General features: G+C 38.6%; 1 protein-coding gene across 4 annotated transcripts in view; it reads right to left on the bottom strand.

Moving 5' to 3' along the window:
• Nucleotides 1–12,754, bottom strand: part of LOC114198079 (nucleoporin SEH1) — a 175,495-nt gene that overhangs the window by 117,032 nt on the left and 45,709 nt on the right. For all 4 annotated transcript variants that reach the window (XM_088019612.1, XM_028089353.2, XM_028089356.2 and 1 more), the window contains 2 exons: nt 10,340–10,515; nt 2,795–2,847 (listed from right to left, as the gene is read on the bottom strand). In XM_088019612.1, coding sequence (XP_087875738.1) covers nt 2,795–2,847; nt 10,340–10,515 — 229 coding nt within the window. The remainder of the gene's footprint in view (nt 1–2,794; nt 2,848–10,339; nt 10,516–12,754) is intronic.

Below are 12,754 nucleotides of genomic sequence, written 5' to 3'. Positions count from 1 at the left end.
AACAAAAAAAACAAATGAACAAAAAAACAGAAATAGACTCAAACACATCCGAGAAAAAAGTGGTGGTTCCTGGAGGGGAGAGAGTGAAACGATGGGTGAAATAGATGAATGAGAGGTACAAAATCCCAGTTATAAAATATATAAGTCACAGGGATGAAAAGTAATACATAGAGAATACAGTCAGTAATATTGTAATAACTTTGCATGGTGACAGAGGGTAACTACACTTCTGGTGGAGAGCATTTATAATGTATACAGTAGTTGGGCACCTGGGTGGCTCAGTTGGTTAAGTGACTGCCTTCGGCTCAGGTCATGACCCCTGGGTCCTGAGATCGGGTGCCACATCAGGCTCCCAGCTTAGCAGGAAGCATGCTTCTCTCTTTGCTGCTCCCCCTGCTTGTGTGTGCGTGCTCTCTATCTCTCTGACAAATAAATAAAATCTTAAAAAAAAATAATAATGTTTAAAGTTGTTAACTGCTTTGTTGTATACCTGAAACTAAAGAGAACATTGTAATATCAACTATACTTTATTTTTTTTTTAAATAATACTTTTTTTTTTTTTTAAGATTTTATTTATTTATTCATGAGAGACAGACAGAGAGAGAGAGAGAGAGAAGCAGAGGGAGAAGCAGGCTCCCCGCTGAGCAGGGAGCCCGATGCGGGACCCGATCCCAGGCCCCGGGATCATGACCTGAGCTGAAGGCAGACGCTCAACGACTGAGCCACCCAGGTGCCCCTCAACTATACTTTAATTAAAAATAAGAAAGAGAGGTGCCTGGGTGGCTCAGTCGTTAAGCGTCTGCCTTCAGCTCAGGTCATGATTCTAGGGTCCTGGGATTGAGCCCTGCATTGGGCTCTCTGCTCAGCAGGAAGCCTACTTTTCCCTCTCCCACTCCCCCTGCTTCTGTTTCCTCTTTCGCTAACTCTCTATCAAATAAATAAAATCTTTAATAAATAAATAAATAGATTGATAGATAAAAATAAATAAATAAAAATAAAAGTAAGAAAGCTGGGATGCCTGGCTGGCTCAGTGAAGCATGCAGCTCTTGATCCCAGGATTGTGAGTTTTAGCCCCATGTTGGGTGTAGAGATTACTTAAAAAATAAAAAATCTTTTAAAAAATTAATCAAATAAATTAAAAAGAGCTTATTCTCACCACTCCCCTCGCCCCCAGACACACACACACACACACACACACACACACACACACACGTGTCAACTGAAGTAGTAGCTCCCTCTGGTCTACATTTCCTAACGTATTTCTTTTCCTCTTCCTCTTACTTTGTCATCTCCTTTTTATTAGTATCTCATGTTCCTATACTTGTTTTGCTGCTTTCCAGTTTTATGGTTTCTCTCTTACTATTAATAATTTCTAATATTTTCTTCAGTCATTCTAAAAAAATAAATTTCCTACCATGAAGAAAAGTTATGTCCTTTCTCTTTAGAAACCATGTCTTCTTGTTCAAGAAATCATGCTTTCTAAATTTCAATTTGACTACACTTGAACTTCCTTTAAAAGCATTTCTCAAATTTGAAAGTTGTTAGTAGTTATATACAAGGAGCAAGTGTATAGAGCAGGGGTCGACAAACATTTTCTGTAAAGAGTCAGCTAGCAAAATATTTCAGGTTTTGTCAGCCTTAGTCTCTGTCACAACTTCTCAACTCGGCTACTGTAGCACAAAGCAGCCCTGAACAAAACAGAAACAAATGGGCATCACTGTGTTCCAACAAAACTTTACAGAGACAGGCAAATAAGCTACAGATTGCCAACCTGAAATAATTCTTTAGACCTTTTTGTTTATATTTTATAAATACCAGACTCCAGGCCTGAAATCCCTATTAAATGTTTATGTTGAACATGACCTGTTGGTCTGCTAAGCCCCCCTTCTTTCTTTTTACATCATGTGGACTTGGTGGGGCTATCAGCTGCATTCCTCTCTGGACATATATATGTACACTGATGTATATGTACACACACACACACACACACACACACACACACACACACACACACACACACACACGGACCTAAGTTCAGGCTCAACAAACAGTATTTTATTCCAATCTACCCCCTCGGCACAGTGATTTACATAGGGGAGAACATATGACCCAAGTGAGCTCATTAGAGTTGTTGTCTCTTTTTTTTTTTTTTTTTTTTTTAAATTTACCCTCAAAGAAAGTTCACAGTCTTCTTTTTTGGTGACGAAAGTTAAGAATGTAGGCTTAGGTTGCCTACAATGAAGACAGCCTCCTGATTATTCAATTACTGAGTGCCAACTATGTGCCAGGCACTCAAGATACAATAAACAAAACAAAGAGGGGTGCCTGGGTGGCTCAGTCAGTTAAGTGTGTGCCTTGGGCTCAGGGTCATGATCCCAGGGTAATGGGATCAAGTCCCGCGTGGGGCTCCCTGCTCAGCGGGGAACCTGCTTCTCCCTCTGCCTGCGGCTCCCCCTGCTCGTGCTCTCTCTCTCTCTCTCTCTCTCTCTCTCATAAATAAATAAATAAATAAAATCTTTAAATAAAATAAAACAAAGAGAAGCCCTTACCCTCCTGGAACCATCTTTCAAGAGGGAACCAGCAAAGAATGAAGTAGAGCAAAGGTGGAGAAGTCCTAATGACACAGGAAGCCCTAGACCAAGACTACTTTCACATGCTGATTACTTGAAGCAGTAACATGGATTTCTGCTATTTTTCTAACTAAAATTACTGCTATTTAACACTTACAGATTCAAAATAGAAACTTTCACTCTCCTAATAAAACACCAGAAATTGGTAACATATAAAAGATTACCTTGTTCTCCTTATTATTCATCCATGGTTGTAAACAAAAATCAACAGGTGAGTCTGTTTGAGAAAACAAAAATAACTGAGACCAAATTATTTTATCAACTAAATACCCAGTAACCCCTAAAAATTACAAATTAATGAACTAAACATTTTTCCCCTAAGTAGAATAGAGCACTTTTAAGTGATGGTATAGGAACTTATCACTGGTCAATTTAATTAAAAAACTGTCAGGGTGGAGAAATATGAAAAATTATACCAATATGCCAAAAAACCCTGAATATGAATCTAATCAAACCTTTAAAGCTAACTTTTCCTTTATAGAGGATATAGGGAAGAGAGAAACAAGAAAAATGACAGCATGACTAAGCATACAGACAAATCCAAATCATGGAACACTCTACAGGGGACGGACTGAGTTTTTTTCAACAGGAACTGACTTAGGACACACAACAAATAATACAACGTAACATAAGGTAACCTTCTTTGGACTCCAATTCAAGCAAACTAACCTGGATGATTAGTAAAATGAACATGGACTAGAGTACTATATGATAATAAAAGAACTGTTAATTCTGTTACAGTGTTAACAGCACTGTGGTTATGTAAGAAAATATCTGTATTTTTAGAGATGCATACTAAAATATGTAGGAATAAAACAATACTTGAATTTTAAAATATCAGGAAAAGTAATAAAAAAACAGAAGGGAAAAAGCAAACATGACTAAATCTTATACTACCTGAGATTGTGGGATAAGTATATGAGTTTTTCTTAACGGATATAAAATTTGCATACCATGAAATCACCACCTTCTTAAAGCATTCAAAACAGTGGTTTTTAGTATATTCTCAAGGTTGTGCAACCATCAGCACTCTTTAATGCCACAATATTTTCATCATTCCAGAAACACACACTGTACCCATTAGCAGTCATTCCCCATTCTCCCCTTCCCCTGGCAACCACTAATCTACCGTCTCTATGGATTTGCCAATGCGGTGTCTACAGATGTCTGTGGACGAACAGAATCTTACAACATGTGGCCTTTTGTATCTGTCTTCCTTCACTTAGCCTAATGTATTCAAAGGTCAACCATATTATAGTACACATCAATACTTCACTCCATTTCATGGCTCAGTAATACTCCACCATATGGACACACTACATATTATTTATCCATTCATGATTTGAGTTGTCTCCACTCTATCGCTATTGTGATTAATGCTGCTATGAATATTCAGGTACAAGTTTTTGTGTAGACATGTTTTCAGTTCTCTTGGGTATATACCTAGGACTGGAACTGATGGCTCATATGATAGTGCTATGTTTAATGTTTTGAAGAACAGTCAAACTACTTTCACAACAACTGCCTCATTTTACATACCCACCAGCAATGAATGAGAGTTTTAATTTCTCCATATCCTCACCAACACTTGCTATTTCCCAACTTCTTGATTATAGCTATTATAATAGGTGTAAAACAATTATCTCACGGTTTTGATTTGCATTTCCCTGATGACTAAAGATGTTGAACATTGTTTCATGTGTTTATGGGCCATTTTACAACTTCTTTAGACAAATGTCTATTGAAAACCTTTGTCCATTTTACAGTGTTTTTTTATTGAACTGGAAGACCTAAAATCTGGATGCCAGTCCCTTACTATATACGATCTGCAAATATTCTCTTCCATCTTTGTGCTGCCTTTTCAGTCTTTTAAGTCTTTTGAGGCACGAAAGTTTTCAATTTCAATGAAGTCCAATTTACCAATTTTTTCTTTTATTGTTTGTGTGAGGAGTTAATACCATTCTCACTACTTTCATACATATTTAACACTTTTCATCAAGAGAAATACAAACAGCCACTAAGGTTTTTAACAAAAACATACAAAGTACATTCATTCATTAATCCTGTAATATGGGCTAAGTACTGAACCACAATTTGGAATTACATGCTATCTTCACTACATAAGAATACAATACACAGTTTAAAAATATTTAGCTTTAATTTCTCTGACAAAAGAGAACATACAGTACTTAGAAGCAATCTGAAAGCAGAGCCTTTAAGTTATTTATTTCTTACAATCTTCCCCTAAATTTGAAAACAACTGTTCAAATGACTCCAAAGCATTCAACTTGGTTTTCTTAGAAACAATAATTTTAGAATTTATAATTCACCAATTTATACAAAATAAATTTAGGAACAAAAATGACTAGTGGTAATATCAATTAATTGGGCAGTGGGGGGGGGAGTGTGAAAGGTGTGTCTTAAACACGACATGTACTGCGGCCATCTGACAGCATGGTTTCCAAAGGAAAGGAGCTTTCAGCTTAATCAGTGAAGACAATTAAAAGATTAATCAAGAGGACGGTGGTCCAAGATGGCAGAGGAGTAGGAGACCTAACTTTTGTCTGGTACCAGGAATTCAGCTAGATAGCTATCAAACCATTCTGAACAACTAACAAACTCAACAGGAGATCGAAGAAAAGAATAGCAGCAACTCTATGAACAGAAAAGTGACCACTTTCTGCAAGGTAGGACACACAGAGAAGTGAATTTGAGGCTTATATGGAAAGACAGACTCGGAGGGGGAGAGGGGAAGGGGGAGGCATTCTGTCAGCCGGGTACCAGCAAGTGACAGAGCGTAAGGGCACAAAATCAGAACTTCTAGAAGTCAGCTCCGGTGAGGGACGTCACTCTGGTGGCTAACCAGAGGGGGTGGGGGGTGGAACCCTCACTGGGACAGTGTGGTCTCAGGACCCTCGGGGTCACTGAAAGACTGGGGGTGCCTGAGTGTGGCAGAGCTCCCAGGTATCAGAGCAGGGAAGCCGGCTGCAAAGAGTGAGCCCAGGAGTGGGCTCTCAGCTTGGGGTTGCCATAAACCATGATCCGCAGCACAGTAGGGCCCTTGCTCTTCAAGCAGGGACCCAACAAGCGGCAGATCCGGGGAGACTCCCCTTCCTCCCCTGGGAGGAGCCTCATGAGAGCCCATTGCAGGAAATCAGCTGGGTTTGGAGACTCCAAACAGGGCTGTGTGCCAGAGATAGAAATGCTTGGTCATAGGCCGGGTAAGCACGGAGTGTGGCCAGAGACCAGGGAGACAGGAGTGACTGACGGCTTTTCTCTGGGGGCTCACTGAATGGGGCCCCAAGCTCTCGGCTCCTCTGGGGCCAGAGATTGGGAGACTGCCATTTTCATTCTTACCCTCTAAAGCTGTGCTGAAAGCCTTCAGGGAAAAGAGCTACCGAGAGCAAACCGGAGCAGACTGCTTAGCCTGGACCCTGGCAAAGGCACTGCAATTCCACCTGGGGCAAAGACATTTGAGAATCAATGCAACAGCCCCACCCCCAGAAGATCAGCAAGAATATACTGCCAAGACCAAGTTTAGCGATCCATGAGAACTGCAAAACTCCAGCGCTAGGGGAATACGGCACAAAGAAGTCACGGCTTTTTTCCCATGATTCCTTAGTTTTTCAACTTTAATTTCTTAAATTTTCTTTTCTTTTTTGAATTTTTCTTCTTTCCTTTTTCAACCAACTTATCAATTCCTTTTTAAAAACCCTTTAATTTTCATTTTTACAGTCATATTCTAACCCTTCATTGTACTGAACCTTATTGTTGGTATATATATATATAAGATTTTCTTAGTTTCTGCAGTTTCTAAAAGACCAAAATATACCCAAAATCTAGTGTATGATTCTATTCTAGTCACCTAGCCGATCACATATTTTTTAATTTTTCTTCCTTCTTATTTCAACTGACTTATTATTTTTTAAAATCTTTAATTTTCATTTTTCTAGTCATATTCCATCCCTTCATTGTATTTAACCTTATTTTTATGTGTGTGTATTTATATATAAGTTTTTCTTACTTTAAAATTTTGGGATGCAGTTTCATCTAAAAGACCAAAATACACCCAAAATCAAGTGTATGGCTCTGTTCTACTCACAAGCCTGATCATATTCTTTTTTTTTTTTTTTCCCTTTTCCCCCCACTTTCGGGTCTCTTCTGATTCATTTAGTGTATATTTCTCTGCAGTCGTTGTTACTCTTTTAGCAATTTGTTCTCTTGTTCATCTATTCCTCTCTGGACAAAATGACAAAACAGAAAACCTCACCTCAAAAAAAAGAAAAAGAGGCAGTACCAACTGCCAGGGACCTAATCAATATGGACATTAGTAAGATGTCGGAACTAGAGTCCAGAATAACGATTATAAAGATTACTAGCTAGGCTGGAAAAAAGCATAGGAAACACTAGAGAATCCCTTTCTGGAGAAATAAAATCTAACCAAGTGGAAATCAAAAAGGCTATAAATGAGGTGCAATCAAAAATGGACACTCTAACTGCTAGGATAAATGAGAGAATTAGTGATATGGAAGACAAAATGATGGAGAACAAAGAAGCTGAGAAAAAGAGAGATAAACAACTACTGGACCACAAGGAGAGAATTCAAGAGATAAGTGATACCATAAAGTGAAACAATATTAGAATAACTGGGATCCCAGAAGAAGAATGAGAGAGACGGAAGGTATATTGGAGGAAATTATAGCAAAGAATTTCCCTAATCTGGGAAAGGAAACAGGCATAGAGAACCCCCCTCAAAAATCAATAAAAATAGGTCAACTCCCCAACATATAATAGTAAAAATTACAAATCTCAGAGACAAAGAGAAAATCCTGAAAGCAGCTCAGAACAAGAGGTCTGTAACCTACAACAGTAGAAACGTTAGATTGGCAGCAGACCTATCCACAGAGACTTGGCAGGCCAGAAAGGACTGGCATGATATATTCAGGCTGCTAAATGAGAAAAATATGCAGCCAAGAATACTTTATCCAGCTAGGATGTCACTGAAAATAGAAAGAGTGATAAAAAGCTTCCAGGACAAACAGAAATTAAAAGAATTTGTGATCACCAAACCAGCCCTACAAGAAATATTGAAAGAGGTCCTCCAAGCAAAAAGAGAGCCCAAATGTAACACAGACCAGAAAGGAATAGAGACAATATACAGTAACAGTCACCTTGCAGGCAATACAATGGCACTAAATGCATATCTTTCAATAGTTACCCTGAATGTAAATGGACTAAATGCCCCAATCAAAAGATTGTACTAGAAGTCCTAGCCTTGGCAATCAGACAACAAAAAGAAATAAAAGGCATCTGAATCAGCAAAGAAGTCAAACTCTCACTCTTTGCAGATGATATGATACTTTATGTGGAAAACCCAAAAGACTCCACCCCAAAACTACTAGAAGGAATTCAGGGAAGTGGCAGCATATAAAATCAATGCACAGAAATCAGTTGCACATCTATACATTAACAGTGAGACAGAAGAAAGAGGAGTCGATCCCATTTACAACTGCACCCAAAACCATAAGATACCTAGAAATAATACTAACCAAAGAGGCAAAGAACCTGTACTCAGAAAACTACAGAATACTGATGAAAGAAACTGAGGAAGACACAAAGAAATGGAAAAACGTTCCATGCTCATGGATTGGAAGAATACTTTTAAAATGTCTATGCTACATCAAGCAATCTACACATTTAATGCAATCCCTATCAACATACCATCAGCTTTTTTCACAGAAATGGAACAAATAATCCCTAAAATTTGTATGGAACCAGAAAAGAGCCCGAATAGCCAGAGGAATGCTGAAACAGAGAACCAAAGCCGGTGGCATCACAATTCTGGACTTTAAGTTCTTTACAAAGCTGAAATCATCAAGACAGTACGGTACTGGCACAAAAACAGACACAGAGAACAATGGAACAGAATAGAGAGTCCAGAAACAGACCCTCAACTCTATGGTCAACTAATATTCAACAAAGCAGGAAAGAATATCCAATGGAAAAAAGACAGTCTCTTCAACAAATAGTGTTGGGAAAATCGGACAGCCACATGCGTAAGAATGAAACTGGACCATTTTCTTTCACCATATACAAAAATAGACTCCAAATGGCTGAAAGACCTAAATGTGAGACAGGAATCCATCAAAATCCTTGAGGAGAAGACAGGCAGCAACCTTTTCCACCTCAGCCACAGCAACTTCTTCCTAGAAACATTGCCAAAGGCAAGGGAAGCAAGGGCAACAATGAACTATTGGGACTTCATCAAGATAAAAAGTTTTGCACAGCAAAAGAAACAGTCAACAAAACCAAAAGACAACCAACAGAATGGGAGAAGATATTTGCAAATGACATATCAGATAAAGGGCTAGTATCCAAAATCTATAAAGAACTTACCAAACTCAACACCCAAAGTACAAATAATCCAATCAAGAAATGGGCAGAAGTCGGGATGCCTAGGTGGCTCAGCCGGTTAACCGTCTGCCTTTGGCTCAGGTCATGATCCCAGGGTCCTAGGATCAAGTCCCACATCGGGCTCCTTGCTCAGCAGGGAGCCTGCTTCTCCCCGTCCCTCTGCCTACTGCTCCCCCTGCTTGTGCTCTCTATCTCTGACAAATGGATAAATAAAATCTTTAAAAAATAAAAAATAAAAAGAAATGGGTAGAAGACATGAACAGACATTTCCACAGAGAAGACATCCAAATGGCCAACAGACACATGAAAAAGTGCTCAACATCGCTCAGCATCAGGGAAATATAAATCAAAACCACAATGAGATACCATCTCACACCAATCAGAACGGCTAAAATTAACAAGTCAGGAAACGACAGATGTTGGCGGGGATGTGGAGAAAGGGGAACCCTCCTACACTGTTGGTGGGAATGCAGGCTGGTGTAGCCACTCTGGAAAACAGTATGGAGCTTCCTCAAAAAGTTGAAAATAGAGCTACCCTATGACCCAGAAATTGCACTACTGGGTATTTACCCCAAAGATACAAATGTAGTAATCCAAAGGAGCACCTGCACCCCAATGTTTATAGCAGCAATGTCCACAATAGCCAAACTACGGAAAGAGTCCAGCTGTCCCTCAAAAGATGAATGCATAAAGATGTGGTATGTATACACACACACACACACACAAACACACACACAATGGAATATTATGCAGCCATCAAAAAATCAAATCTTGCCATTTGCAACGACGTGGATGGAACTAGAGGGTATTATGTTAAGCAAAGTCAGTCAATCAGAGAAGACAATTATTATATGATCTCACTGATTTGTGGAATTTGAGAAACAAGGCAGAGGATCATAGGGGAAGAGAGGAAAAAATGAAACAAGATGAAACCAGAGAGGGAGGCAAACTATAAGAGACTCTTAATCTCAGGACACAAACTGAGGGTTGCTAGAGTGGAGGGGGGTGGAAGGGATGGGGTGGCTGGGTGATGGACACTGGGGAGGGTATGTGTTGTGATGAGCACTGTGTATTGTGTAAGACTGATGAATCACAGACCTGTGATACATTTATGTTATTAATAAAAAAAAGATTAATCAAGAGACCATTTCCTGTAAAAATATTAATGGGTAAATGCCAAACCATAAGTGATTTCAGTTTACCGTATTGTAGCTTAAGATAAATACCAAAGATAAATAAACAAGAAAGGAAATTGAAATATATACATTAGAAAGTAATTTCTGAAAGTTTAGTACCTTGCACTTGTTCCAGTGGTGAAATCCTATCAACAGGATCTTGGCTCTGAAAGGGTTTTGCAGTTTTAACTTGCTCCTCTTCTGTTCTTGCTATATCACTTTGCAAAGTAGACTCTTCAAGAACAGCAACTGACAAATGCTGACTTTCTTTATGATTCTTTTTCTTAGAGATAGAACTTTTCATGAGGGAACAGAATAATGACTAAATGTTAGTTACCTTGGGTAAATCAATAAAATATTCATTAATCAGTTGTGTATTTAATCTCCCAAAAAGAAAAAAAAAATGGATACAGTGAAAAGAAAAATTTCTAGGACCAGCCAGAAACTATAATTGGCTCCACTGTAGGTACCCTGGGGACTGCACATCATTTTGGGTCCAGAGATACACAGTCTACCAAAATCAAATACAGTATCATATTGCTATTCTGCCTCTTAAGTGATAAAATGAGGGTTTTTTTTCTTTTCCAAATAAGTATCTCTGAATCTATCATATGTGGAGAAAAACTCAGCTTTCTAAAAACAAAACAGACTTAAAGGATACTAGTGTATTTGCCAAAAAGCTGATTCTCTGAATATGAAATGCTTTAAAAGTTTTACTTTTAGCCCCTGCCACTGGCCTTGTCCCCATCTTTGTATCTCTGTTGTTTTATATATGTATGCCAATGTTTTTCCTTAAAGGCCATTTTCCTCCCAATCTTCTACAAAAGCTCGTGGGTCTGATGCAGCTCACCACAGCCTTCTGCCAGCAAGAGGGGGATGAACTTTTTAGAAAAAGGCCTCTAAACACAATAAATTCATCATCTGACAAACTGGTATCTAGGGATAGGCTTAAATCTGACCAGGATGGATGAAAAGAAGATAATCCTTCCATATATTCCAAGTGCTAACCCTCTGTGCCTGAGGCAACTCCCAACTCTTAATTTACCTCCCAGGTTCTCCATCTCTGTATTGGGGCTGTAATACATAGAAAGCCATTTACCATCAGCTCAATCCAAAGGTGCATTTATAGGTAGATATAGGAAAGTTTCATCCCAATCAAACAGAAGCTGAGTAAAAGAGAGGGTAGAGGTAGGTGGAAAGACTGTAAGTGGATACAAAGTTGTATGATAGAAGAAAGAGAAAAACAGGTGTGGGGGTGTGCACAACAAAGGAAAATGACAAAATGAAAAGGCAGTCTACAGAATGGGAGAAAATATCTGCCAATCAGATCTGATAAAGGGTTAATATCCAAAATATATAAAGAACTCATACAACTCAAGAGCAAAAACAAAAACAGAAAGCAAACAAGCAAACAATATGATTAAAAATGGGCAGATCTAAATATTCTTCCAAAGACATACAGATGACCAATAGGTACATGAAAAGATGTTCAATGTCACTAATCATCAGGGAAAGGCAAATGAGAACCACAACGAGACATCACCTAACACCTGTTATAATAACTACTATAGAAAAGACAAGAGGGATGCTTGGGTGGCTCAGTCAGTGAAGCACTAGACTTAGGCTCAGGTCATGATCCCAGGGTCCCGGAATCAAGCCCCGCACGGGCTCCCTGCTCGGCAGGAAGTCTACTCCTCCCTCTGCCTGCTGCTCCCCCTGCTTGTGCGCGCACACTCTCTCTCTGACAAGTACATAACATCTTTAAAAAAATAAATTAAAATAAATAAAAAAACAAAAAAGACAAGAAATAACAAGTGTTGGTGAGGATGTGCAGTGCTGGGATGTGAACTGGGAATGTAAATTGATGCAGTCACTATGGAAAACAGTATGGAGGTTCTTCAAAAATTAAAAATAAAAACTACCATATGATCCCGCAATCCCACGTCAGGGTATTTATCCAAAGAAAACTAAAGCCCTAACTCAAAAAGATATATGGCACCCCCATGTTCACTGCAGCATTATTTACAATAGCCAAGATGGAAGCAACCTAAGTGTCTGACAGATGAATAAAAAAAATTTTGTATATATATAACACAATGGGATATTATTCAGCCATAAAAAAAGAAGTAAATCCTTGCCATTTGCAATAACATGGATGGACTTTAAGGGCATTATGGTAAGACAGAGAAAGACAAATACCACATAATCTCATTTATATGCAGAATCTAAAAATAAGAACGAAAAAACTAAGCTCATAGATACAGAGAACAGATTAATGGTTCCCAGAGGTAGGGGATCAGGGGCAGGAGAAAAGGGGGAAGGGGGTCAAAAGTTAAAAACTTCCAGATATAAAATAAGTAAGTCATAGGGATATAATGTATAGTATGGTGGCTATAGGTAATAACACTGTACTGCATATCTGAAAGTTGCTAAGAGAGTAAATCTTAAAAGTTCTTATCACAAGAAAAAAAAATTCTGAAAACTATGTAAGGTGACAGATATTAACTAGATTTATTGTGGTGATCATTTCACAGT

This window comes from Eumetopias jubatus, unplaced genomic scaffold (genome assembly GCF_037043125.1).
Source record: "Eumetopias jubatus isolate StellerSeaLion01/CBP00866 unplaced genomic scaffold, mEumJub1_p1.0 scaffold_16, whole genome shotgun sequence".
NCBI lineage: Eukaryota > Metazoa > Chordata > Mammalia > Carnivora > Otariidae > Eumetopias > Eumetopias jubatus.
The sequence above is the reverse complement of the archived record's forward strand: the minus strand, read 5'-3'. Positions and strand labels throughout refer to the sequence as shown.